The following is a 24,020-nucleotide window of genomic DNA, read 5'->3' on the forward strand; positions in this document are numbered from 1 at the left end:
TGAGGGGGCTGCGCCCCCCCTTGGAGACAGACAGACAAACCCACAGAGTGGGTTTATAATGCAGGGGGGGGGGGGTGGGGGTTGGGGGGGCCGGGGCAGCTCAGCAACCCCAATCTTTGGTTAAGAGACACCCCCGCGGCCCCCCCTGATTGTCGTTGCGCAAGCGGGGGGGCACGGCGGGGGGGCTCGGCAGCCCCCGGGGGCGCAGGGTGAGTCTAAAGTGCCTGGCTGGCCCGTGGGGTGGAGCAGGGGGGGTTATTGCACTTGTCCTGCCCCCCCCACGGCTGGGGGCAAGGGGCGGTGGCAGGAGGGGGGGGGGGGCATGCAAAGCCCCAGGCCCCCCCAGGACAGGAATGGCTGCAGCAGGGGAAGGGGGGGGAGCAGCACCCCGGGCCTGCTGGGGGGCTGGGGCGCCGGACCCTATGGGGAGGGGAGGGGGGGGAGGCCATCGCTGTGCCCCCTCCTCCCTGCTCTGGCAGCAGAAGGCACAGGGGGGGGGGTCCGCAGCCTGGGGAGGGGGGGGGGGGGAAGCCTGGGGGGGGGGGACGGGGGCCACGGGCTGTGGAAGCACAAGGATGGGAGGGAGGAGGGGAGGAGGGGAGGAGGGGGCTGGGGCTGCTGCGGATGGGGAGCCCCGACCCCCTCCTGTGGTTGGGGGGGGGGGATGGTTTGTTGGGGAGGGGGGGGGTTGTTTTTTTTCTTTTTTTCTTTTTTTTGTCTTTTTTTTTCCTTTTTTTTTTTTTTTCTTTTTTTTCTTATAAAACTCAGGAGGAACAAAAAAAAAAAAAGCCCTCCCTCCCATTGCGGGGGGGGGGGGGCTGCCATGGAGGCTGTGGGACCCCCGGCACTTCAGACAGGACTCCCCTCCCCCACTCCAAAAAGCATGAGTCCCTTCCCCACCCCCCTCGCTCCCCCTCCCACCTTGCTGAGGAGGAGGAGGAGCAGAGGAAGGGCAACAAGGTGGGCAGCGGTGGTTGGGGGTCCCTCGGTGCTGGACCCCCCCCCCCCCACCCCCCATCACCCGCTGCTACTTGGGGTAGGGGTAGGGGAAGGCGCCGGGCTCAGAGGGTGACTCCACAGGGCCGTGGCCATGGGTGGGTGCAGCACTGCCGTCCTGTGGGGAGGGGTTAGTGGGGAAGAAGCTGGGAACCCCCCCACAGTATAATGCAGGACCCCCCCCCCCCCCCCCCCCCGTATCCCCAGCACTCACCTCCAGTGGGACCGCGGGTGGCACTGGGGGGTACGGTGGGAGGAAGGCTCCAGGCAGGGCAGCAGCGGGCACGTACTGGGGGGAGAAGAGGTGTCAGTGGGGCTGGGGGTGATGGGGGGCATGTGGGGGGGGGGGGGGTGCAGCCAGGGGGGGTCCTTACCGTGCCGGTGCTGCCCAGAGAGAGGTGGCCGAGCTGCTGGGCCAGGGGGGCCACAACTGAGGGCTGGAGGGGGACGGCGTGGTCCACAGCGGGGGCCAGCACTGCGCCCTGCACGGCTCGGTCAGCAAGGGGGGGGGGGACAAGAGGGGTGGGGGGAGCAGGGCCATGGGGGGGGGATATGGGGGGGTGGGGACAGCAGTGGGATGTGCAGGGTGGGGTGTGGGGTGTATAGAAATGGGTGGGGGTCTGGAGGCATGTCTGAAGTGGAAGGGGGGGGGGCTCTGCTCACATAGTGGGTAGGGGGCTCCGGTCACATAGTGGGTAGGGCTATGGGGGCAGGACTGCACATTGCATCCTGCTGTGCTCACCGTGGGCTGCACGAGGTAGGACTGGTGCATCCAGGTGGGGCTGTGGACCTGCAGAGCAAGCAATGGGTGCGGGCTGCAGCCAACACACTGCAGGGACCCCCACCCTGCAGGGAACCCCCCACCCTGTGCCTCCATATACCTGGTAGGAAGAGACAGGTGAGGGCAGGTAGGGGGCCAGGGCGGTGGGCGCAATCATCCTGTTGGGGGCCAGGCCATAAGGTGCGGGGTAGAACCTGTGGGGTGCAGTCAGTTATGGGGTGGGGGCTGCAGCCAGTTGCCTCCCACCTCAACCATGGGGGCTGTGGGGCACTCACCCATTCTGCAGCGCCGTGGCAGGGTCGTAGGCCAAGGTCACAGTGCCCTAGGAAGGGACAGAGGGGTCAGAGCTGCCCCCCCAAGAAGAACCCCCTCACTGTGCCCCATTCCGCCCTCAGACCCCATTTACCGTGTCACTGTCCCGGGCCCAGGATCTCCCATTGGGCACAAATTTGCCCTGGCTCTGTCGTTTCTTCTGCCCCCCATCTGCAAACTTGCAGAGCAGCGGGTCCGGGGGAGCTGTGTGTGTGGGGGGGGGCTGTCAGTATCACCAGCCAGAATCCAGCCATCCTGCCCCCCCCCGTCCCTGCCCCCTAAGCCTACCTGGCACCCCGGGGGGGGTCTTGATGTACTTCCCATTAAAGTGGGTGATGACAGCTTCACACTTCTCTGTGGACTCCATCCTGGTGAGGAAGGGGGGGGAAAGGGGGGAAAGAATGGCTGGAGGGACCCTCCTGGGTGTCCCCAGGGCCTGTGCAGCCCCCCTCGCTGTTCACCCTCCCCCAGCCCCACGCAGCCCCATACCGTGCAAAGCCCACACCACGGCTGGCCCCGTGGGGGTCCCGCAGGATACGGGTGGAGACCACCTGCCCAAAAGGCTTCAGCAGCGCCTCCAGCTCCTGCTCATCCACCCCCAGCGGCAGGTTGGAGATGTAGAGGTTGGTGGGGTCCTGCTCCTGTTGCTGTGGGGAGGGATCAGGACAGGCAGCGGGGACACCCCTGCTGGGGTGGGTCTGGATTTTGGGGTCCCCCCCTCGGGCCTTACCTTGGCCATCTGTGCCTGCACCCCGCTGGCCTTGAGAGCTGTCACTGCCTTCTGGGCTGCTGTGGGGCTGTCGAAGTCCACGAAGCCATAGCCTTGGGTGTGGGGGGGGTAAAGGGACACAGAGTGAGAGGGACCCCAAAGCCTTCAACCCCATTCCTTACCCCTCAGACCCCCAAACCTCAACACCCCCACCTTCTCCTTAGACCATAAGGGCAGTGGAAAGGCCCCCAAAATGCAAACATCCTTCCTTCTCTCAGACCCTAAATACAGTAGAAGTGACCCCAAAGCTCTAATCCCCTCCCCCTTAGGCCATAAAACCCAGCACCCCATTTCTCCCCCTAGACTCTACATGCAATAAATGGACTGCAAAACCCCCACACTCCTCCTTTCCCCCTTAAGCCCTAAATAAAGTGAAAGGGACCCTGAAAGCCGATCCCCTTCCTCCCCCCAGACCCTCAATACAACAACATGGATCTCAAACCCCCGATTCCTCCAACCTCCTTTTCCTTCAGTTCACCCAAAACGACCCCAAAAAGCTGATTTCCACCCCCCACCTCCCTCAGACCCCAAAATCCCCACCCCTCCCCCCCTTTGACTCTAAATACAATAAAGAGGACCCCCAAACCATGACCCTCTTTCCCTTCTATACCCTAAACACAATGAGATGGACCCCCCCCAACCCCAAACCCCCATCCCACCTTTACACTTGTTGGTCGTCTTGTCCAGGATGGCTTTGGTGGAGACAATCTTCCCATAACTGTATAAGGAACCAAGTGTGTCCGTGAGGGGGGGGGTCCAAATTGCACCCCCCCTTAAGGAAACACCCCCCCCCCCCATTTAGAAGGCCCCACTCACGGCTGGCACAGCTTCACCAGGTCCTGGTCGGTGGTCCCGGGGTGCAGCCCCCGGATATACAGGTTGGTTTTGCTCAGTTGTTCGCCCGCCCCCCCCGGACGAAGGGCTGGGGCTGGGGGGGCCCATAGGCTGCGACGGCGGCACATAAGGCTGCTGGGGGGGGGACAGGAAAGGACGCTCGGTGTCACCGAGGCCTTGTCCCGGTCGGGGCCGCCTCCCACTCCGGCCGTGACCCACCAGGCCCCGCCGCCCGCCCGGAGGGAGGCCCAAAGGGGCGGGCGGTAGGTCCTGGCGTGGCAGGCCCGGAGTGAAGGCCGGCCTAAGGCCTCGCCGTCCCCCCCCGCCCCGTTTACCTTCTTTCCGCCCTTACTACAGGCGAAGGCGGCCAGGCCCGGGCGCGGCGGCGGCACCGAGAGCAGCATCCCGGAGCGCGCGGCGGGGCGGGCGGCTCCGCCTGACGTGACGCGGGATCCGGGGCGGGCCCCGACAGGCGGCTGCGGCCTAAGAACGAAGGGCTTGGGGAGAGGCCCGGTCCGCGCTTTAACGGGATTTTTAGGGATGCTGCCCCGTGTTTGGGGCGTTCGGTAACCGTAGCCTGCAGCGGCCGAAACCGACAAGCGAGGTACGGTCCCTTTAAGACCGCAAAGCCCCGCCCCCGCCGCCATTACCCCCACAGCGGAGGCGGTCGCACCGTATCCATGGGCGCAGCCATTTTGGAGTTGTCGGTCACGTGCCTTTCCGCCATCTTGGCACCTCCCACCCCCTCCGCGTGACTCCGGCTGAAGGCGGGAGGGGGGCCGCCATGTTGGCACCTCGCGGGGTTATCCTTCAGGCCCAGAAGGACAGAACGGGTCTGGGGGCAGCCGGGCCTCAGTAGAGCAGGGGGCTTCGGGAGGGGTCTGTAGGGCAGGAAAGGGTCCTCAGCAGGGGTTATAGGGCGGGGTGATGGATCCTAGAAAGCCTGTGGGGCTCCTGTGGGGCTGAGGTAGGACGTGCGGCCTGGCCTGTGCCCCACAAAGGGCCCCTGCAGGCCCACCGCAGTGCAGGCCCACCGCAGTGCCCCCCCCCCCCCACCCCCGTCCTGGGGGCTGGGCTGCGTGTCCTGGTGCCCGTCCCCACGCGGGTCCTTTGTGCTGGGATTGTTCTGGCTCTTTCGGGGCTGCTGCAGGGCTGTGCTGAGCCAGGCCCTGGGCAGAGACCCGCTGACTCACGCTGTGTGTGGGGCTGCTGAGCTGGCAGGGATGTGGAGCCCGGCCCCCTCCCCCCCCACAGGGCTGGGGGCAGCTCCAATCCCACAGGCCTTGCTGGGACATCATCATCTTCCCAGGCCCCATCTGCTGCCCCCCCCCCTCCCCCCTTTTGATCTCTACATCCCCTCCTTTCATCTCTGCCTTTCATCTCCCACCTGCGCACTTTCAGCTGGTTGTCGTGGCAACCCCCCAAAGTGCCCCTGTTTGTTGCCGTGGCACCCAGAGCATCCTGAGACACACGAACCCAACTTCAGCCCCCCCCCCCCCCAACAGCTCCTGCCATGGCTGTGCCCCGTTGGCAGACCCTTGGTGTGTTCTGGGGGTGCCCTATGCCGGGTGTGGGGTCCTCCCTCTCCAAATCAAGGGGGGGTTGGCAGGACGAGGGGGTGGGAGGTGGCTCTGCCACAGGCATCCTCTGCACTCGCCTTGGTCCTGCAGCTGCACCATGGCCATAGGGGAGGTAAGGCCTTGCGAGCCGTGTGACCCCAGCCCCCCCTTCCCCCCACCCCCAAGCCCTAGCTGGGAGGCCCTGGGGTCCATCCCTGCCAGGGGAATGAGGCTCATGGCCATTGTAGCCTGTGGGGGGGGCTCCCTGTGTGCCCCTATTGGGGAACCCCTATTCCTGGGCTGCTCCAGTTGCCATGGTGACCCCATTGCTAAGGTGCCCTGTAGCCAAGACACCCTCTGTCACCATGGTTGCTGTGGCATCCAGTTACCATGGCACCCCATAAGCTATCATCACTGACACTCCATCATTGCGGTACCAAGTTGCTGAAGGGTCCCACCACCATGACATCCCATCACTATGGCATCCCACCACCATGGCATCCCATCACTATGGCATCCCACCATCATGGCATCTCATTATCATGGCATCCCATCACTATGGCATCCCACCACCATGGCATCCCACCATCATGGCATCCCATCACCATGGCATCCCATCACTATGGCATCCCATCATCATGGCATCCCATCACCATGGCATCCCACCACTATGGCATCCCACCATCATGGCATCTCATTATCATGGCATCCCACCACCATGGCATCCCACCACCATGACATCCCACCACCATGGCATCCCATCACCATGACATCCCATCACTATGGCATCCCACCACCATGGCATCCCACCACCATGACTCCTGGCCACCTTGTGCCCACAGGAGCTGCACAGCAGGTGCTTCTGGCAGGAGGTCTTGGCTGAGGCTGTGGCAACTCTCATCTTTACTGGGGTGGTCCTGGGAGCTTCAGCTGCCCCCAACCCCCTGATGCCAGCCCTGGCGGGGGGGCTGGTGGCTGGGACATTGAGCTGTGCCCTCGGGTCCCCCCAGGCCAACCCAGCGCTCACCCTGGCTCTGCTCTGCACCCACAAACTGGGTGCCCTGCGTGGGGCTGCCGCGCTGCTGGCACAATGTGCCGGGGCTGTGTTGGCTGCCACTGCTGCACGCCTGGCACTGCCGGATGACACCAGAATGGTCACCAGGGTGAGTGTCCCTGTCCCTGTGCCCGTCCTGGTGCTGGTGGGTGCTGAGGTTCCGCTGTGCCCACAGGTGAGCGCAGCAGGGACGGCGGGGCAGGCGTTGTGCTGGGAGATCTTTGCCACCTTCCAGCTGGCGCTCACCACCTTTGCTACCACCAACCGTGATGCTGCTCCCAACAGGCTGGTCCTGGGCAGTGCCATCATTGCTGGCACCCTGGCTGCGGTAAGGACCCCCCCAGCGCCCCTTGCCCGCAGCCCCCTGGCCTGGCTACTCCTGATCTGCTCCCCCAGGGGCCGTTCTCGGGGGGCAGCATGAACCCAGCCCGCTCAATGGGACCTGCCATCGTCACCGGCATCTGGGATGACCACTGGGTGAGTCACAGCACTCTGGGTATCCATCCCATCCTCCCCCAGGACAGAAATCCCTGCCCCCCCCCCCCTTCATTTGCTACCCTCATCCCCCCACCCCCATCCTTTGGCCCTCCAGCTCCATCCCAAACATGATTCCCCCCTCACCCCTGGAGCAGCTCCCTCTGCTCAGTCCCCATCCCTAGTGTGGGCCCTTGGCAGCCCCAGACCCCCATGTCACCCTGGCTATCCCTGCTCCTATTGGTCCCACTGACCCCCCCCAGGTGTACTGGGTGGGACCGGTGCTGGGTGCCGTGCTGGCTGGGCTCTGCTATGAGTTCATCTTCGCCCCTGGTGCCTCCTGGGACAAGCTGTGTGCCTGCCTCAGCTGCCGGGATGTGACACTGGTGGAGACCCCCACCCCATCCCCTTCCTCACCTTCCACCGCCCCCCTCAGTGCTGCCTGTGCCCCCCCAGCCTCCCAGGGCCAGGGCATGGCCTGATGGCAGAGCTTGGGGGGCTCCTGTGCTCCTGCCTCCTCCCCCCCCTCCAAACCATCCTCTTCCCCATGGGGATTAAAGGTGACTTTGAGCCAGAGATGAGCGCAGAGTGGTGCTGTGGGATGGGGGGGGGGGTCTGGGTGCATAGGGTCACTGTGGGGCCTCTCCTTGCGCTCCCCCCATGTCGTACCCCCCCTGTTGGCCCCACGGTGGGGGCCGGGGGGCTGCTCCTGTCCCGTGTGGGCGCTGAGCGCAGCAAAAGCCTTTTGTCGGAGCCTCTGCAGCCCCGGCAGATTCCTGTGGGCACCAATGGCTGCGCTCAGCCCTAATCCCCCCCCCCGGCTGGGGGCTTAGTGCCTGCTAAGCCAGCCTGAATGCACCAGCGCTGGGCGGGGGGGGGGGGAGGCAGAGGCAGCCCCCGGGGGGGCACCTGCACCCCCTGTGATGTGGGGCTGGGTATGGGGCACCTGCAGCCCTCGGGATGTGTGGGGTTGGGGCGGGCTGGCTCCCAGTGCTGCCCTCCCATTGTATCCCCCCAAAACCTGCCTGGGGGGGGGGGATGTCCCAGTGTTGTCCACAGCCCCAAGTATGTTGTTGACCATAGGCCCTATAGAAGGTGGTCAGAGCCACCCCGCAATGGCATCCCCAAGGGTGGGGGACACAGCTCTGGGGGGGGGTCCCACACTGTCGGGGCTGTGGGGCTGCCCCCAAGGGGGGCACTGGGGTCTCACACAGCACATCGCCCACCCCATATCCCGGGCAGCGAAGCGGTTAAGGGGGGGTGGCGGCGGTGGGGTCCCACCCCCGGGGCTGGGAGTGGGGGGGGCTTATAAAGGTGGGTGCGGGCAGCCCCCGGGAGGGGAGCGGGGCCGCAGCGGGGCCGGGCCATGCGGGAGCTGCGCTCATCCTCCTTCTGGAGGGCCATCCTGGCCGAGTTCCTGGGCAGCCTCCTCTACACCCTGCTGGGGTTGGGGGCTTCGCTGCGCTGGACCCCGGGCCCACACGGGGTCTTGGGGTCTGCCTTGGCCTTCGGGCTGGCCCAAACCACCCTGGTGCAGGCGCTGGGGCACGTCAGCGGCGGGCACATCAACCCGGCCATCACGCTGGCCTTCCTGCTGGCATCACAGCTCTCCCTGCCCCGTGCCCTGGGTTACCTGCTGGCTCAGCTGCTGGGTGCCCTGGCTGGGGCCGGCGTCCTCTATGGGGTGACACCGGCCGCCGTGCGCGGCACGCTGGGCCTCAGTGCGGTGAGAGGGGCAGGGGGGGATGGAGGGGCTTGGGGGGAGAATGGGGGGCTGGGGGGGGTTGGAGGGGGCTGAAGGGAAACAGGGGTTTGGGGAGAGGGGAGGTGGCGTGAAGGGGGTTAATGGGGAGTTGGGCAGCAAAGGGCTGGGAGGCAGCACTGAGCCCATCTCCCCCCACAGCTGCACCCCAGCGTGGGCCCAGGCCAGGGCACGGTGGTGGAGCTGCTGCTGACGGCTCAGTTCATCCTCTGCGTCTTCGCCAGCTTTGATGAGCGCCATGATGGACGCCCTGGCTCCGCTGCGCTGCCCGTCGGCTTCTCCCTGGCCCTCGGACACCTCTTTGGGGTAAGGGGGGGGTGGCAGCCCCATGGGGTGGGGGTGGGGGGCAGCCGTCACCCACCACCCCCTCCTTCCCCGCAGATCCCATACACTGGTGCTGGCATGAACCCTGCGCGCTCCTTTGCCCCCGCTGTCATCACCCGCAACTTCGCCAACCACTGGGTAAGTGGGGAGGACCCCGTGGCCCAGCCCAGTCCGTTCCAGCCCATCATCCATCCCGTCCCAGTTCATCCCAGTCCAGCCTCAACCCACTGCAGTCCTGTCCCAGTGCATCCCAGTCCCATCCCAGCGCACCTCAGCATAACCCAGTCTATCCTATTCCTGTCCCAGTCCATCCCAGTCAGCCTCAACCCACTGCATCCCAGTCCCATCCCACTCCATCTCATATTAACCCAATCCATCCCCCCACTGTCCCAGCCCCCCCCATCCCACCCACAACCCACAACAGGCTGCAGCAGCCCCCAACCTTCCCCACTGTGTGGGGGCGCATCCCTTCTCACCCCCCTCAGGTAATGCCGCACGGATCCCCCTCCCCGCGTCCCCTTTCTCGGGGTGGGTGGGGGGATCCCCGCGGCCTCCCCCTCCCACTCCGCCCCCCCTCCCCCATTTCCCGCAGGTGTTCTGGGCCGGTCCGCTGCTTGGCGCGGCCTTGGCGGCTCTGTTGTACGAGCTGGCTCTGTGTCCTCGTGCTCGCAGCATGGCGGAACGCCTGGCCGTGCTGCGGGGGGAGCCGCCCGCCGCCGCGCCGCCCCCCGAACCGCCGGCGGAACCGCTGGAGCTGAAGACTCAGGGCCTGTAGGGGCTATAGGGGTTATAGGGCTATAGGGGTTATAGGGGTTATAGGGGCTAAAGGGGTTATAGGGGTTATAGGGGCTATAGGGCCGCCCCCCCCTCAAACCCGGGGCCGCCTTTGCTGTGTCGGGGCCGCCGATGCGGTGCGTTGCGGTGCGTGTGTGTGCGGCGCGGTGGGAGTGCGGAGAGGCCAACCGGAACCCAAAGGCCGGGCCGGTCCATCCCGACCCCCCCCGAACCCCCCCATCCGCCGCGGCGGAGCTTCTGTGTTCGGTGAATTAAAGCTACGCTTTATTTTGGTAACCGCTCTCGGAGGGCGGGGGGTGGGGGGGGTTGGGGGGGTCGTGGGGGGAGCGCGGAGAGACTTCCCGCGCCCGAGGCGATGCCCCGCCCACGGGGTGGGGCTACAGCACAGCGTGAGCCTTTCTTAAAAGGGCAACGTCGAGGTGGGGCCGGAGGGGGGAGCAGCGCGGTGCGGGGACAGCGGGGGTGGGAGGGTGGTCGCCGCAGGGGAGGGTGAGGGGGGAGAAGGGCGCTGCGGTGCGTGGTCCCCGTTTATAGCGGGCGGTGGGCGGAGGAGGGGGGAGGGTGACCCGCTGTGTTCGGGCGTTTCCGTTTGAAGGCCGCCGGCGGGGGTCGGCGGGAGGGGCGGGGCGGGGAGGGAGCCGCGGGAACTGGGACGGTTGTGTAACGGCGCCGGCGGGAGCGTGCGGGGCTGGGGGATTTCGGAACCGGGATCGCGATCCGGACCCGAACCCGAACCCGAACCCGGATCCAGACCCGGACTCTCAGAGCCGCTCGGTGCCGCTCGGTGCCCCGGGACGGGGATCGGGCCGCTCCGCCCCGCCGGGTCTTGCCCGGCTCCCCGCGCCCGCCCCGCGCTGCATGGACTGGTACATGATGAACTGCGAGCTGCTGGCCACCTGCAGCGCCCTGGGCTACCTGGAGGGCGACGCGTATCACCGCGAACCCGACTGCCTCGGTACGGCACGGGGAGGGAAGGGGGGGGGGGGGGATGGGAAGGAAACCGGAGGGGGGGGGGGGATGATCTGAGCGCCCCTCCCGCAGAGAGCGTGAAGGATTTGATCCGGTACCTGCGGCACGAGGATGAGAGCCGCGACGTGCGGCAGCAGCTGGGAGCGGCGCAGATCCTGCAGAACGACCTGGTGCCGCTGCTCGTTCAGTACCCGCAGGATCGGACCCTCTTCGATGCCGTCATCAGGTACCGGGATGGGGGAGGGGGATGCGGGGATGATGCGGGGGCAGCGGTCCCGTGTGGTCAACGATCCTGAATCCCCCCCCCCACCTCCATCATAGGCTGATGGTGAACCTGACCCAGCCGGCGCTGCTCTGCTTCGGCAAAGTGCCATCGGATGCCACCGCCCGGCACCACTTCCTGCAGGTGCTGTCCTACCTGCAGGCGTACAAAGAGGTGAGGCTGCAGCCGGGGGGGGGGGGGGTCTTCAAAATCCTCCCCCCGACACACACACACGGTGCTCACAAGGGGTTTCCTGCAGGCGTTCGCCAGTGAGAAGGTGTTTGGGGTGCTGAGTGAGAAACTGTATGAAGTGCTGCAGCTGGTGGGTGCTGGAGGGCTAGGGGGGCTAGGGGGGAGCTATGGGGCTGGGGGGGAGCTATGGGGCTGGGGGGGAGCTATGGGGCTGGTGGGGAGATATGGGGCTGGGGGCCCAGGGGGGTGGCTGTGAGGTTTGAGGGCCTGGGGGCTGGCAGTGGGGCTGAGAGATGGGGTGGGGGGTAATGGGGCTGGGGGCTGGGGGGTGGAGATGGGGGGTCTGGGGGTGGAGCTTTGGGTTTGGGGGTACAGCTGGGGGTCTGGGGGTGGCTATGGAGGTGCTGACAGCCATGCATTGCAGGACTGGGAGCAGCGGCAGGAGGAGGACACGCTGCTGGTCGAGCGGATCCTGCTGCTGGTGCGCAACGTGCTGCACGTGCCCCCCGACCCTGATGAGGAGCAGGTATTGGGAAGGGGGAGGGGGGGATCCAGACACAGGGATCCCTACAGTCAGGTGCTCTGCGTGCTGCCCACCCCCTCTGTGCTGCCCCTCAGGGTGTGGATGGCGATGCCAGCGTGCACGACCGCGTGCTGTGGGCTCTGCATATCAGTGGCATGGATGACCTGCTCAAGTTCCTGGCCAGCGCTCCAGCTGAGCAGCAGTGGGCTCTGCACGTCCTCGAGATCATCTCCCTCATGTTCCGTGACCAGGTGAGCTTGGTGGGCACAGAGACCACCCCCAGCCCCCCATCCAGCTGTGCTGACCCCCCCCCATCCCACCCTGCAGAGCCCGGAGCAGCTGGCAGCAATGGGACAGGGACGGGCAGGTGCAGAGTGTGGGGAGGACACACAGGAGCTGCAGAGTCTGCGGCAACGGGAGCAGGCAGAGCAGAGAGCACGGATGCTGCAGCGCCCAGCCAGGTGGGGAGGGGGCTGGAGGGGGGGGCAGGGCCTTGTGGTAAAGCCAACACTGCTCATCATGTGCATTCTCCCCTCCAGGCACTCTCGTTTCCGTGGTTCCTACGTCATCCAGGGGCTGAAGGCCATCGGGGAGCACGATGTCATCTTCCATAAGGGTCTGCACAACGTGAGAGCGAGGATGGGGAGCACCGGGAGGGGGGACTCTATATGGTGGTGGGGGGCTCAGTGCGGTGGGCACAGCTGATGCTCCCCCCTCTCACCCCACAGCTGCAGAGCTACAGCCACGACCTGGGCAAGGAGACACGCCGGGTGCCGCGGCGTCGCTGGGCCCCCCCCGAACCGGGACCCCCCCGACGTTCAGCCCGTAACGTCCGGCTCTTCCTGAGCCGTTTCTGCCAGGACTTCCTGGAGAGCTGCTACAACCGCCTGATGCTGCTGGTCAAGGTGAGGCTGGGGGTGGCTCCCCCCACTTCAGGTCACCCTTCCCAGCCAGGTTCACCCTGTGTTTGAACCCCCCCCCCAACAGGATCAATTACTGCGGGAGAAAGCCCAGCAGCACGACGAGACGTATTACCTGTGGGCCACTGCCTTCTTCATGGCCTTCAACCGTGGCCGGGGGTTCCGTGCTGAGCTGGTGTCGGAGACGGTGGGTGTGCGTGCCTTCCACTTCATCGAGCAGCACCTCACCAACTACTACGAGATGGCGCTGATGGACAAGAAGGAGGCGACCACCTGGGCACGGAGGTGGGGGTCACAGCCCTTCCTTGGCCCTGAGCCCCCCCTGCAGCACTGCCTGACCTCCCCTCTCCCCAATGCAGGATGCACCTGGCCCTGAAGGCGTACCAGGAGCTGCTGCGCACGGTGCAGGAGATGGATCGTTCCCCAGAGCCAGCAGTGAGAGACAGCAGTCAGGTCATTAAGAGTGAGTCCATCCCTCTGGCCATCCGTGCGTGGTTCTGTCTGTCCATCCATCCCTCCATCTGTGGCTCCATCCATCCATCTGTCCATCCATCTGTCCATCCATCCATCCCTCTTTGTGTCTCTCTACCCGCATCTTTGTCTACACATCCATCTCTCTCACCCTGTCCTTCTACCCACGCATCCATCCATCCACACTGACCCTCTCCCTTCCCTATTCCCCCCTATCACCAGACCACATCTTCTATCTGATGGAATATCGGGAGCTTCTCCTTGCTCTCTTCCGGAAGTTTGATGAGACGAAGCAGCCTCGTGCTTTCCTGCGGGACCTGGTGGAGACGGCTCATCTCTTCCTGCAGATGCTGGAGCGTTTCTGTCGCGGCCGCTCCGGCCTCGTGGTGCAGGTGGGTTGGGGTCACCCAGTGCTGTATGTGGCTCCTTGCGGTCCCTTTTTAACCCCGTTATCACGCAGAGCAAACGTGTGAGGAGGAGGAAGAAGCCCCGTCCCCCTGCAGCACCGCAGCCGCCGGGTGCAGCAGAGCTGGAGGAGCAGTGGGCAATGGCAGCCCAGCAGCTGCAGGGCTGCATGCAGGTATGGACAGGCCCTGCTGCGAGGGGGTGTCTATGGGGTGCAGGGTGATGGTGTGACCCCCCCCCCCCCAGGGCACGGTGCCGCTCCCTGAGGATGTGATGCCCTTCGATGCTGCCTCAGAGACCCCCGTGGAGGAGCAGCGTGCTGCGGCTCTGCTGCGCATCCAGGAGTGCCTACGGGAGGGAAGGGCCCCCCAAGCCCTGCAACTGCTGCGCTCTGCCAGGTACCCCCCAGCCCCCACCAGCCCCTCGGTACATGGGGATGCAGTGCCAACCTCTGCTCTCCGTCCAGGGAAGTGTGGCCCGAAGGGGATGTTTTTGGCCCCCCCGGCGTGGAGCCCCCCGAGGAGATGCAGCTGCTGCAGGAGATCTGCTTCGCTGCTCTGCCCCGTGAGTGCACGGCCCCATCCCTCGGCAGTGGGGTCTGGGGGTGCTCTGGGCCTTTTAACGCTGCCCCCCCACAGGGCCCACAGCCCCCCCTGAGGCTGAGGATCCAGAGCAGCCTGAGGAAGAGGAGGAAGAAGAGGAAGAGGAGGAGGAGGAAGCAGTGCGGGTATCCGAGAAGGAGTTCAATTTCATGGACTACCTAAAGAGGTGAGGAGAGCCTCTGAGAATGAGGGGGTGGGGGGGGGCTGCACAGCACTGCTCACCAATTGTATGGGGGGGGGGGGGGTCCAGGTTTGCCTGCGTGCCCGTGGTCCGTGCCTGCGCTCTGCTGCTGCGGGGCTACGCACAGAACAGCGCCCGCACCAACCACTGTGCTGCACGGCTGCTGCACCGCCTGGCCCGGCAGCTGCGCATGGAGCCTCTGCTCTTCCAACTCTCCCTCTTCACTCTCTTCCAACGCCTCCTCAACGACCCCAGCGCCCACCAGGTGAGTCACAGCTCCGACCCCCTTCTGGACCCCCATCACAGCTCCTATGGACCCCCACCCTGATTCCAGCCCTGGTGCAATCCTGCTGCCCTCACCCTTCTGTGCTCCCCCCCCCCAGGAGCTGGTAGCCTTGGCCAAGTTTATCCTGGGTAAGTTCTTTGCTCTGGCTGCCACCAACAAGAAGGCGTTTGTGGAGCTGCTCTTCTGGAAGAACGCTACGGCTGTGAGGGAGATGAGCGAAGGTTACAGCTCCTTAAGGGATGGGGAGGGGTGAGTGGGGCCATGGGGGGCTGTAGGGCTGACAGAGAGGTAGTGGGGATGGGGAGGGGGCTGTAGGGCTGGGAAGAGAGCTCTGATCTTCCTCATCACCCCTTTGCCCAGAGCTGGAGCACGCCGGACCCCTGCCTGGAGCCCAGAGCAGGAGCAGACGCTGCGGGAGCTGTTCTGGAAGTACAAGGAGGCAGAAGGTACGAGGCCATTGCGGGGGGACAAAGGATGGTGGGGAGCCTCCTTGCAGCCCCCCCCCCCTCATTTACAGCCCCCACTCCCACAGGTCAGGACATCATTGCCTCCATCCTGGCCGAGCTTCCAGGCCGCACACGGCGACAGGTGGTGCAGCAGTTGGTGCGCATGGGGCTGGCGGGCAGCGCCAGGGACTTCCCACGGCCAAGGTGGGGATGAGACCCCCAAGTGGGCACCCCCATGATGGGGAGCGCTCCATGTGTGTGCCCAGGTGGGCAGCCAGGGTTGTGTCCTCCCCTCCCAACAGGAAGGGCACCAATATTGTGCTGTGGACGGAGGAGCAGGAGCTGGAGCTGGAGCGGCTCTTTGAGGAGTTCAGGGGATCGGATGGTGAGTGGGCTCCAAGGGGAGGGATGTGTTGGGGGGTCCAACTCCCTGCCAACCCCCCCCCTCATTACACTGACCCCTTCCCATAGATATCCTGGGGAACATCATGAAGAACCTGACGGCGCGGCGCTCACGGGCACGCGTGGTGGAGAAGCTGCTGGCAATGGGGTTGGTGGCAGAGCGCAGGGAGCTGCACAAGAAGCGTCGGAGGAAGAATTGCAGCCCCCAAACGGTGTGTGATGGGGGTCAGGGGGCTCCAGTCCAGGGGTGCTGTTCCCCTTCCTCTCCTCCCATGGGCACACAACCCCCCTACAGCACACAACCCCCCTACTGGCACCCGAGCATTACGGTCCCTTCAGGGTGAGGCAGATGCTGCAGCAGTTCCAGCCCATCACAGCTCTGCTGAGGACAGTGAGGAGGATGAGGAGGAGGAGGAGGAGGAAGAAGATGAAGCAGAGGATGACCCCATGGAGGAGCCCTGGGACCCCAAGGAGGGGACGGGGATGGTCCTGGTGCAGCGTCTGCAGCAGGAAGGTGAGTGGGGGAAAGGGGATGTGCCCCCCCCCCTTATCCTTTGGGGTCAGTGGGGCTGCACTGTCTGACCCCAACATCCCCAGGGCTGGCTGGGCCCCTGCGGTGGCTGCAGAACTGCCTGAGGAGGACAGCACGGGACCGTGAGACAGAAGGTGAGTGGGGCTGGGGGGTGCACACGGGGCTGGAGATGGGGAAGGGGCCGGGCTGACAGTGCTCCCCCCCCTCCAGGGCTGTCCATCCCGGTGCCGTTGGTGCCGCTCTCAGAGGAGAACGAAGATGCCATGGAGAACCGTGGCTTCCGTGCTCTGCTGCGGGAGGTGGGGCTGCGGCCCCCCGCCAACGAGCAGGTGATGCCCCCTTCCCCATCCCTGTCCCTATTGCTCCTGGCACAGCCCACCGCAGCATCCCCCCCCCCTCTGTCCCCAGGAGTCCTTCTGGCGCATCCCTGCTGCCCTCACCCCGCAGCAGCTGCGCCGTGCAGCTGCCTCCATCACCCCCCCGAGCCCTCAGGGACCCCTCCAGGAGCTCCCCCAACAGGAGCTGCCCCTCCAGGAGCTGCCGGCAGCACCGCAGGACCCCGCTGGAGGTGAGAGTGTGGGCTGGGGGTCAGGGAGCAGGGTGAGGGGTGCAGGAACCCCCCCCCCTGAGCCCCTCTCCCTCTGCCCCACAGCAGAGCCGCTGCCGTCCCCACTGGGATCGGACTCGGAGAGGTGAGGATGGGGTTCCACGTGCTGACCCTACAGCAGGGTCCTCACTCATAGAGGGGTGGGGGCCATGGACCCCGGGTTCTTCCATTGCCCCCTATGGGCCCTGCTGACCCTATTATCACCCCTCCGACAGCGAGGAGCCCCTCTCCATCCCCGCACCATCGGGCAGCAAACGGCAACGGCAGCTCGACAGCGAGGATGAGGATGGTGACATGGGTGAGTGCAGCCCCCTCTCTTGGCTATGGGGGGGCTTTACCTTCCTTCTGCCCCTGACCCCTTTCATCCCCATAGAGGCAGATCTACCCCCCGCAGACCCCCCCTCAGAGGAGGATGAGGACCCCCAGCCCATGGGCAGGAGGAAACGCATCCGCCGCCTTTTGGAGGAGGAGGAGGAGGAGGAAGATTGAGGCCCAAGTCCAGGACAGCAGTTCCTGCGATGCCCCATTTCTGCTTTTGGGGCTTTTTACTACAGTTTTATCCATTTTTAAGGTTCTCTGTGGGGTTTTTAAGCTCTTCTTAATTAAAGGCTCGTTGCTTTTCCTTCCCCCCATCCCCATTTTTACCTTTGGGTTTAGGGTTTGTTTGTTTATTTCTGACGCTGTTTTACATCACGAACGGCACCAAATAAATCAATACGTGAAGTCTATGGGCTGTACCCGGTGCTGCTGGGGGAGGGGGGTGGGCCGGGCCGGGGTGGGGGGGGGCGGTGCGGGGCTCCGTCCCTGTGTGTCGCAATGGGCGCTGATAGCGGCGGTTATAAAGGGGCCATGGAGGGGAGGGGGGGGCACAGCGCAGCGGCGGTGGTGCGGGGACGGCGGTGACGGTGAGCGGGGGGCTGGGGGGGGGGGAGAGAAGGGGTTCAGCTGTGGGCTGACGGCTGTGCCCCCCCACAGCTCCGCAGGTTCCCCCCGAGCCGCCTCCATGGGCCGCACTCTGCTCTTCCTCCTCCTCCTCCTTCAGAGCCGGGGGCAAATCGCGACCACCGCCCCACCGGGGGGTGATGGAGGGACCGCCGCGGTGCGGGCGCTGCTGGCGGAGGTCGCTCCCCCACTCCCGGCGCTGCGGGGCCGCGCGGTTCGGTGCGGAGCGCTTCTCCCCGACGCCCTCCCCGGTTTCTCCCGCATCCCCCCGCTGGCCCGCGCCGTGTCCCGCGCCTCGTTGACGCTGGCGCTGAGCGGGGCCGGGTGCGGACCGGAGGCGGAGGCGGCGGCGCGGGGGCTGTACCAGGAGCTGAACCCCCCCGCGGCCACCGCTTTGCTGCGGGGTCTAGCGGGGCTGCGGGACGTCCCCGCGGAGCTCACGCTGCCGCTGCTCTCCAGCCTGGCCCGACTGCGGCGGCGCTGCGTTCGGCCCCGCAACGAGACCCGCACCGGGACGGTCCGGTGCCGTCGGGAGGCGGAGGACGACGCGTGCAGCCCCCTCGGGGAGCGCGAGGCTCACGGGGTGCTCGAGTGGGTGCCGGGCGTCAACGCCGTCTACAACCTGGGCAGCGGCCTCTACTTCGCCTTCCAGGGCTGCGAGCTGCTCGCGTCCGAGCGGGCGCTGCAGGCGGCCGAGGATCTGGGCTACGCGGCGCTGACGGCGATCACGGGAGGCGGCCCCGTGGCCGTGGGGATCCGGTTCGGGCTGCAGCCCGGTATCAAAGCGGGGGTCCGCGCTCTCTACGGCTACTTCACTGCCGACGGGGAACCTCCGACGGCGCCCAGCGCTCACAGCGGCCCCGTCCTCGTGGTCTGAATAAAGGCGCGTCCCCGCCCCGTGTCCCTGTCGGTATCGGTATCGGTATCGCTGTCCCGGTCGGGCCGGCCGCGCTGCCCCGGGGCACGGAGACCTTGGCCCGGGGTCGGCCTTGGACGGGGCGCGCGGTGACAGCGGCACTCTGCCCCCCAGCCCTGCCCCACATCCCTGCCCCATAGCCCCGACCCTACGGGCTCATCCCCCCCCGCTCCACGCCCCGTGTTCCCGCTGCCGACCCCCACCCGGGGCTGCCATCCCCTCCCGCGACCGCCCTCTGGCCCCGCCTTCATTTACATAACCACGCCCCCTTACGCCTTGACTCCGCCCCCTGACATGGCTCCGCCCCCTGACGTCATTTCGGGGAAGTGGAGCAGCCCCCAGGAACTCCCGCGTCCGCCAGCCTCAGGGGGCGTGGCCTTATCTCCGCCTCCGCCAATCAGCGAGCAAAGCTGGGAGGGGGCGTGGCAACAGCGCCTTCCTCCACCGGGTGAGGGAACGGGACCGGGACCGGGACGGGAAGCGGGGTGCGGTACCGGGGTGCGGTACCGGGGTGCCGGGTCCAGGTCCAGGTCTGGTAATGGGATCGGGATTAGGGCCGAGGGGCGGGGGCTGGGGGTGTCGTGCAGCGGCGGGACAGCAGGGGTCTGGTGGGGGGGGGGCTGTACCATCACGGGACCCCCCCGTACCATCACGGGACCCCCCCGTACCATCACGGGACCCCCCCGCACTGAGCTGGAGCGGAGGGAGCCGTGGGGGGGGGGCGGGGGGAGGTGTGTGTGTGTGTATGGAGTGAGCGAGCAGCTTCCATCCCCGCAGCCGGACGGGGGTCCCTGCAGCGTTCCCTGCCCCCCCCCCACCCACCCCCCCAACATGGCGCAGTGGCAGGAGGTGCAGCAGTTGCCCCCCACCCACCTGGAACGCGTCCACCAACTGTACAGCAACGCCGCGCTGCCCATGACCGTCCGGCAGAGCCTGGCGGATTGGATCGAGGACCAAGACTGGTACGTGGAATGGAGGGGGGGGGGGGCAAAACCCGTGTTGTTATATGGGGGGGGGTCCCCGTGGGGCAGGCACTGAGCGGTCCCGCAGGCAGCAGGCGGCCGAGCCCTTCTCGTCCCACGCGCGGATGCTGTTCCATTCGCTGCTGACGCTGCTGGGGGAGCAGCTGGGCAGCCTGGGGCCGGGCAATGAGGACTTCATGCTGAAGCACAACCTGCGCAAGGCACGGATCGACCTGCAGGTGGGTGTTGAGGGGGGGGGGGGGGGTCTATGGATGGAGCAAGAACTCGCTGTGTGCTGACCCCCCCCCCCCGTGCACCCCATAGGCTGCCTTCGAGGAGCACCCCGAGAGCTTTGCCAACCTGGTGGCCAATCTGCTGCAGGAGGAGCGGTGCATCCTGCGGAAGGCGCAGGCGAAGGGACAGGTAAGGGTGGGTTCCCCCCCGGGTGGGTTCCCCCCCACACCCCCTTAACCAGCAGAGATGAGCCACCCGGTGCCTGACCCCCCCCCCCCCCCACGTCCCCATAGGTGGAGGCCCCCCCAACACCCAGCACAGCCCCACAGAGCAGCCAGGAGCGGGAGATCCAGCAGCGCCTGGCCGAGTTCCGCACTGCCCTGCAGGTAATGCCCCCCCCCCCCTGGAGCCCCCCCACCCTATAGAGGCCGCACAGCCCCCCACTCCCCCCCATTAATATCCAGGAAGCTGAGCGTGCATTCCGACACATGGAGGACCTGCAGGACACCTTTGACTTCAGCTACAAGATGTATTACCAGCCGGGTAAGGCTGCATCTGTCGGAGGGGGGGAGTGAACAGCCAGCATTCCCTGCCCCCCCCCCCCCCTCTAAACCCCCACCCCATTGCTGCAGGCCAGGACCACTCCAACGACCCGCAATACGCACAGCATGTCCAAGCACTTCAGGCCAAGCTGCAGTCTTTGGACCGGCAGCGGCGGGTAAGAGGAAGGGGAATGGGAGGGGGGGGGGGCACAGCTGCAATGTGCCCCCCACTCAAACCCGGTGTCCCTGCAGGAGGTGGTGGCACAGATTCAGCAGCTGCTGGGGCGCAGCGAGACCCTGCGGGACTTCCTGCAGCAGGAGCTGAACGCGTGGCATGAGAGGCAGCAGCGCAGCTGCCTGGGAGCCCCCCACTGATACCTGCCTGCTGCAGCTGCAGGGCTGGTAGGGGTGGGCCTGGGGGGGGGGACAGGGGGAGGTACATGCCCTGCTGACCCCCAATGCCTGCAGGTTCACGGCGCTGGGCGAGGGGCTCTTCCAGCTGCTGCAGCTGCTGCGGGCAGTGGGAGAGCTGCGGCAAAAGGTGACCTACGAGCAGGACCCGCTGCAGTCTGAGCTGCCACTGCTGGAGAAGAGGCTGCAGGAGCAGCTGACCTGCCTGCTGCAGAGGTAGGAGATACAGCATGGGGGTGACGGGGGGCTGGGGGTGGGATGGAGCTGCTCTGACCCTTCCCCATGCACACACACACACACACATACAGTGCCTTCGTGGTGGAGCAGCAGCCCTGCATGCCCAACACCCCCAAGCGCCCGCTGGTGCTGCGCACGGCCAACAAGTTCTGCACTCGTGCCCGCCTGCTGGTCCGCCTGCACGACCGCAACCACCGCATGGAGGCCAACATCCACATCGACAGGTCAGGGGGGGTCCATGGGGTCCATGGGGTCCGGGTCCCCCAACACCTTTGGGTCCTGGGCTGTGATCACAGCTGACACCGTGTTGCCTTTTGCAGGGATCCACCGAAGACACGAGGGTGAGAGCTGAGTGCCAGCGGTGGGAGCAGGAATGGGGCCTCAAAGAGGGGGGTTCCTGGTTGTCCCCAGAGGGGGGTATCTGCATCCCCAGGGGGTGTCAGCTGCTGCAGCCCCCCCCGCATCTTCCCTCTGCCCCACAGGTTCCGCAAATTCAACATTCTGACCTCGAGCAGCAAAACAGTCCTGGTTGGGGACAGCCCCCGCGAGGGGCTGGTCTGCGACTTCCAGTACCTTGTAGGCACCTCCCTCCCTGCACTGGGTCCTCTCCCACCTGAGACCCCCACTCGGGTCCACCCCATCCCAACCCCCAGCTCCACTTTGATCCCCCCCCACAGACCCTGAAGGAACAGAAGGGTGGAGGATCCGGCAAAGGCAGCAGAGGCACCAATGAGGTGAGTGTGGGTACTGGGGGGGGGGGGGACACACAGGGTGGGCGGTGGGTGAGGGTTCCCATCCTGTGCAGGGTCCCCTGGCTGTGACTGAGGAGCTTCATCTCATCACCTTCACGCTGGCATATGCGTACTGCGGGCTGGAGCTGAAGCTGGAGGTGAGTTTTGGGGTGGGGGGGGGGGGGGTGGGGGTCTGGGTGTTGAAGCTGCCTGAATTGACCCCCACTCCCTCCACAGACCTCCACGCTGCCCTTCATCATCATCTCTAACAACAACCAGCTCTCCAGCGCTTGGGCCTCCGTGCTCTGGTTCAACATGCTGAGCCCCAACCCCAAGGCAAGCAGCCATCACGCTGCCCCCCCTCCCCCTTCCCAACCCATTGCCCCATATCCCAGTCCTGATGTCCTCTCCTTGTTCTGTGTCCTGTCCTGTGTCTGTCCCCAGTGCTGGTCCCACCTTGTGCCCTATTCCATTTGCTGTACCACATCTGTCCCATGTGTCTGTCCTATTCCCATCCCCTTCCCACTCCCCCCATCCCACTCACTGGTTCCATCCCTATAGGACCAGCAGTTCTTTTCCACCCCACCCCCAGCCCCATGGCCCCGGCTGGCAGAGGTGCTGAGTTGGCAGTTCCAGAGCACAGCTGAGCGGGGTCTGAGCCGGGACCACCTACATATGTTGGCAGAGAAGCTCTTTGGTACGGCCCTGCACCCCCAAACCCCCCCCCCCCAGCCACAGCCCAGCCCTCCTCACCCACCCCACTCCCCCCCCACCCCCTTCCAGGCTCAAAGCCATCTCCGCAGAGTGCCTTGCCATGGACCAAGTTCTCCAAGGTGAGCAGTCCCCATCCTGCGTGTCCCCATCCATCCTGACACGTCCCCATCTCACCCATCCCTCACCCCCCCCCCATATCCCACATCATCCTCCATCCCTGCAGGACGGTGCTGCGGGTTTCTCCTTCTGGGCTTGGCTGGATGGGATCCTGGCGCTGCTGCACGACCACCTGAAGCAGCTCTGGAAGGATGGGTACAACCAGGCTGGGGTGTAGGGGGGGGATTCAGGCTGTAGGGTTGCAGTAGCTGACTGTGCCCCCCCAACTCTGCCCCCTTTTAGGCTCATCCTGGGCTTCGTGAGCCGCAAACAGGAAAAGAAACTTCTGAAGGTGAAGAGGTCGGGGACGTTCCTGATTCGGTTCAGTGAGAGCGTGTTGGGGGGGGTCACCTGCACATGGGTGGAGCACCCTGAAAACGGTGAGCACAGCCCCCCCAACCCCCCCCCCATCCCCTGCCTCTGTGTGACCTCACGCCCACCCACTGTCCTCCCACCCCATAGGACCCCCAGCCTTCCGTGCCGTCGTGCCCTACACCGCAGTGGAGCTGGCATCGCTGGCGCTGCCCGACATCATCCATGATTACCAGCTGCTGGCAGAGGAGAACATCCCTGAGAACCCTCTGCTCTTCCTCTACCCCGACACCCCCCGTGACGAAGCCTTTGGGCCCTACTACAGCCAACGGCACGAGGGTACGGCGAGCTGCAGCACAGCACAGCATATGAGGGGGGGGAGCACCCACCACCCCCCTCCCAACTCCTCTCCCTGCCCTCAGGAATCCTCACCAAGAAGAAGGAGTACCTGAACCAGCGCCTCATCCGCGTGTCCTCCAGGTGAGCCCCCCCAGCCCCACAGGGATGGACCCCCTTCCCTCTCCCTCCAACCCCATGCTGTGCCTGCAGGCAGCCCCATGAGACGTGGCAGACGGAGGAGGAGTTGGTGGTGGCCACGGAGGACCTGGAGACCCTGCGGTTGAGGAGTGGTGGGCAACAGCCTGTGAGCCCAGGGACGGTGCCCGGGGGGGTCAGGACCCCAGGGACACCTCATGCTGTGAGCCCGGTGCTGCAGCAGGTGGTGGCTGCAGGACCAGGACCCCAAATCCCTGTGCTGCCAACCCCGCAGCAATTGGGACCGGGAGGTTTGGGGGCACTGCAGATGGGGATGGGGGACCTGGGGCAACCCGTTGTGCTGCTGCAGGTGGGGCCTGGGGGGCAGGGGGTGCTGCCCACGGTGGGTAACACCATAGGGCCGCTGTTGGGGGGCAGTGCTGCAGAGCTGCTGTTGGGGAACGGAGCCGTGGCGCTGCTGCCGTCGGAGCTGGGGGACCTGCAGGGGCTGCCGCTGCAGGAGCCGGAGCTGGGAACGGGGCAGCTGGAGGAGGCGGAGCTGCTGCCCACCCTGGACGGTGCGTGGATCCGAAGGGTGAGTGCTGGGGGCTGCGGGGCTGGGGGGTCATTCAACACTGACCCCTCTTTCCCTCCCATCCCATAGACAGCGCCGTGCTCCTGGACCCCAGTGACCCCTTCCTGCCGCAGCCCGATGACCTGCTCCTTCCTGCCACCCCTTCGCTCTTCACCGCAGACGGCGAGTTCCCACCTCTCCACGTCGACGCCAGCGACTTCCAGTGACCCCTCCCGGCCCCCTCGTGTAAATAAACCCTCCCCATCAACCCGTGGTGCCGTCGGGGCAGCCCTGATGCGGCGTGATAGCAGAGAGCAGCTCCTCGTTGCCCAGCCCTTTATTAGAAACCCATAAATA

At 65.9% G+C, this 24,020-nt stretch overlaps 6 protein-coding genes across 8 annotated transcripts; 5 read left to right on the forward strand and 1 right to left on the reverse strand.

Moving 5' to 3' along the window:
• Nucleotides 1-810: 810 nt before the first annotated feature.
• Nucleotides 811-4,456, reverse strand: RBMS2 (RNA binding motif single stranded interacting protein 2). The gene is given in 14 exon segments (XM_072358035.1): nucleotides 811-1,114; nucleotides 1,211-1,285; nucleotides 1,371-1,478; nucleotides 1,739-1,786; nucleotides 1,878-1,971; nucleotides 2,053-2,099; nucleotides 2,184-2,293; nucleotides 2,378-2,457; nucleotides 2,579-2,736; nucleotides 2,820-2,911; nucleotides 3,518-3,576; nucleotides 3,675-3,758; nucleotides 3,760-3,824; nucleotides 4,028-4,456. Coding segments are annotated over 14 exon segments (1,419 nt in total). The 5' UTR covers nucleotides 4,340-4,456; the 3' UTR covers nucleotides 811-1,027.
• Nucleotides 4,139-7,569, forward strand: LOC140263234 (aquaporin-4-like). Of its 2 annotated transcripts, none has more exons than XM_072358037.1 (5): nucleotides 4,139-4,296; nucleotides 6,094-6,414; nucleotides 6,481-6,633; nucleotides 6,702-6,782; nucleotides 7,043-7,569. In XM_072358037.1, the coding sequence occupies exons 2-5, from the start codon at nucleotides 6,199-6,201 to the stop codon at nucleotides 7,259-7,261; spliced, it is 669 nt and encodes a 222-aa protein (XP_072214138.1). In that variant the 5' UTR covers nucleotides 4,139-4,296; nucleotides 6,094-6,198; the 3' UTR covers nucleotides 7,262-7,569. The 2 variants fall into 2 exon arrangements, with proteins under 2 accessions (XP_072214138.1, XP_072214137.1); XM_072358036.1 differs by lacking the exon at nucleotides 4,139-4,296 and adding an exon at nucleotides 4,444-5,384.
• Nucleotides 7,570-7,842: 273 nt separating this feature from the next.
• On the forward strand, nucleotides 7,843-9,647 carry MIP (major intrinsic protein of lens fiber). Its single transcript, XM_072358038.1, has 4 exons — nucleotides 7,843-8,505; nucleotides 8,683-8,847; nucleotides 8,923-9,003; nucleotides 9,458-9,647. Exons 1-4 carry the CDS (start codon nucleotides 8,146-8,148, stop codon nucleotides 9,638-9,640), a joined length of 789 nt encoding a protein of 262 aa, XP_072214139.1. The 5' UTR covers nucleotides 7,843-8,145; the 3' UTR covers nucleotides 9,641-9,647.
• A 717-nt stretch (nucleotides 9,648-10,364) lies between these two features.
• On the forward strand, nucleotides 10,365-17,180 carry TIMELESS (timeless circadian regulator). 2 transcript variants are annotated; one of them, XM_072357951.1, is made up of 29 exons: nucleotides 10,365-10,615; nucleotides 10,702-10,855; nucleotides 10,951-11,065; nucleotides 11,151-11,213; nucleotides 11,508-11,609; nucleotides 11,702-11,857; nucleotides 11,934-12,067; nucleotides 12,146-12,233; nucleotides 12,335-12,511; nucleotides 12,594-12,811; nucleotides 12,886-12,989; nucleotides 13,220-13,389; nucleotides 13,458-13,577; nucleotides 13,649-13,800; nucleotides 13,869-13,966; nucleotides 14,041-14,170; nucleotides 14,255-14,450; nucleotides 14,569-14,720; nucleotides 14,832-14,917; nucleotides 15,004-15,121; nucleotides 15,220-15,302; nucleotides 15,389-15,531; nucleotides 15,659-15,833; nucleotides 15,917-15,985; nucleotides 16,062-16,180; nucleotides 16,260-16,419; nucleotides 16,504-16,543; nucleotides 16,674-16,756; nucleotides 16,832-17,180. In XM_072357951.1, exons 1-29 carry the CDS (start codon nucleotides 10,519-10,521, stop codon nucleotides 16,945-16,947), a joined length of 3,618 nt encoding a protein of 1,205 aa, XP_072214052.1. In that variant the 5' UTR covers nucleotides 10,365-10,518; the 3' UTR covers nucleotides 16,948-17,180. The 2 variants fall into 2 exon arrangements, with proteins under 2 accessions (XP_072214052.1, XP_072214053.1); XM_072357952.1 differs by having other exon boundaries at nucleotides 16,507-16,543.
• Nucleotides 17,181-17,274: 94 nt separating this feature from the next.
• APOF (apolipoprotein F) lies at nucleotides 17,275-18,277 on the forward strand. Its single transcript, XM_072358146.1, is given in 3 exon segments — nucleotides 17,275-17,315; nucleotides 17,317-17,363; nucleotides 17,442-18,277. Coding segments are annotated over 3 exon segments (924 nt in total).
• Nucleotides 18,278-18,739: 462 nt separating this feature from the next.
• On the forward strand, nucleotides 18,740-23,979 carry STAT2 (signal transducer and activator of transcription 2). The gene is given in 24 exon segments (XM_072357937.1): nucleotides 18,740-18,840; nucleotides 19,094-19,278; nucleotides 19,367-19,517; nucleotides 19,603-19,701; nucleotides 19,806-19,898; nucleotides 19,977-20,055; nucleotides 20,145-20,230; nucleotides 20,307-20,420; nucleotides 20,422-20,456; nucleotides 20,523-20,681; nucleotides 20,774-20,926; nucleotides 21,023-21,043; nucleotides 21,185-21,278; nucleotides 21,380-21,436; nucleotides 21,508-21,591; nucleotides 21,671-21,769; nucleotides 21,995-22,130; nucleotides 22,217-22,266; nucleotides 22,371-22,459; nucleotides 22,547-22,683; nucleotides 22,766-22,954; nucleotides 23,038-23,095; nucleotides 23,165-23,667; nucleotides 23,754-23,979. Coding segments are annotated over 23 exon segments (2,754 nt in total). The 5' UTR covers nucleotides 18,740-18,840; nucleotides 19,094-19,147; the 3' UTR covers nucleotides 23,891-23,979.
• Nucleotides 23,980-24,020: the final 41 nt, after the last annotated feature.

This window comes from Excalfactoria chinensis, chromosome 28, assembly GCF_039878825.1.
Source record: "Excalfactoria chinensis isolate bCotChi1 chromosome 28, bCotChi1.hap2, whole genome shotgun sequence".
NCBI lineage: Eukaryota > Metazoa > Chordata > Aves > Galliformes > Phasianidae > Excalfactoria > Excalfactoria chinensis.

Bases quoted from the DNA above. Each gene is read 5' to 3' on its own strand.
- LOC140263234 (XM_072358036.1), top strand. The intron at 6,415-6,480 runs GTGAGTGTCCCT...CTGTGCCCACAG, and splicing joins ACACCAGAATGGTCACCAGG to GTGAGCGCAGCAGGGACGGC. The intron at 6,634-6,701 runs GTAAGGACCCCC...CTGCTCCCCCAG, and splicing joins TTGCTGGCACCCTGGCTGCG to GGGCCGTTCTCGGGGGGCAG.
- MIP (XM_072358038.1), top strand. From the start codon at position 8,146: ATGCGGGAGCTGCGCTCATCCTCCTTCTGGAGGGCCATCCTGGCCGAG. The intron at 8,506-8,682 runs GTGAGAGGGGCA...CTCCCCCCACAG, and splicing joins GCACGCTGGGCCTCAGTGCG to CTGCACCCCAGCGTGGGCCC. The intron at 8,848-8,922 runs GTAAGGGGGGGG...CCTTCCCCGCAG, and splicing joins CCCTCGGACACCTCTTTGGG to ATCCCATACACTGGTGCTGG.
- TIMELESS (XM_072357951.1), top strand. From the start codon at position 10,519: ATGGACTGGTACATGATGAACTGCGAGCTGCTGGCCACCTGCAGCGCC. The intron at 12,812-12,885 runs GTGGGGGTCACA...TCCCCAATGCAG, and splicing joins GCGACCACCTGGGCACGGAG to GATGCACCTGGCCCTGAAGG. The intron at 13,967-14,040 runs GTGAGTGCACGG...GCCCCCCCACAG, and splicing joins CTGCTTCGCTGCTCTGCCCC to GGCCCACAGCCCCCCCTGAG.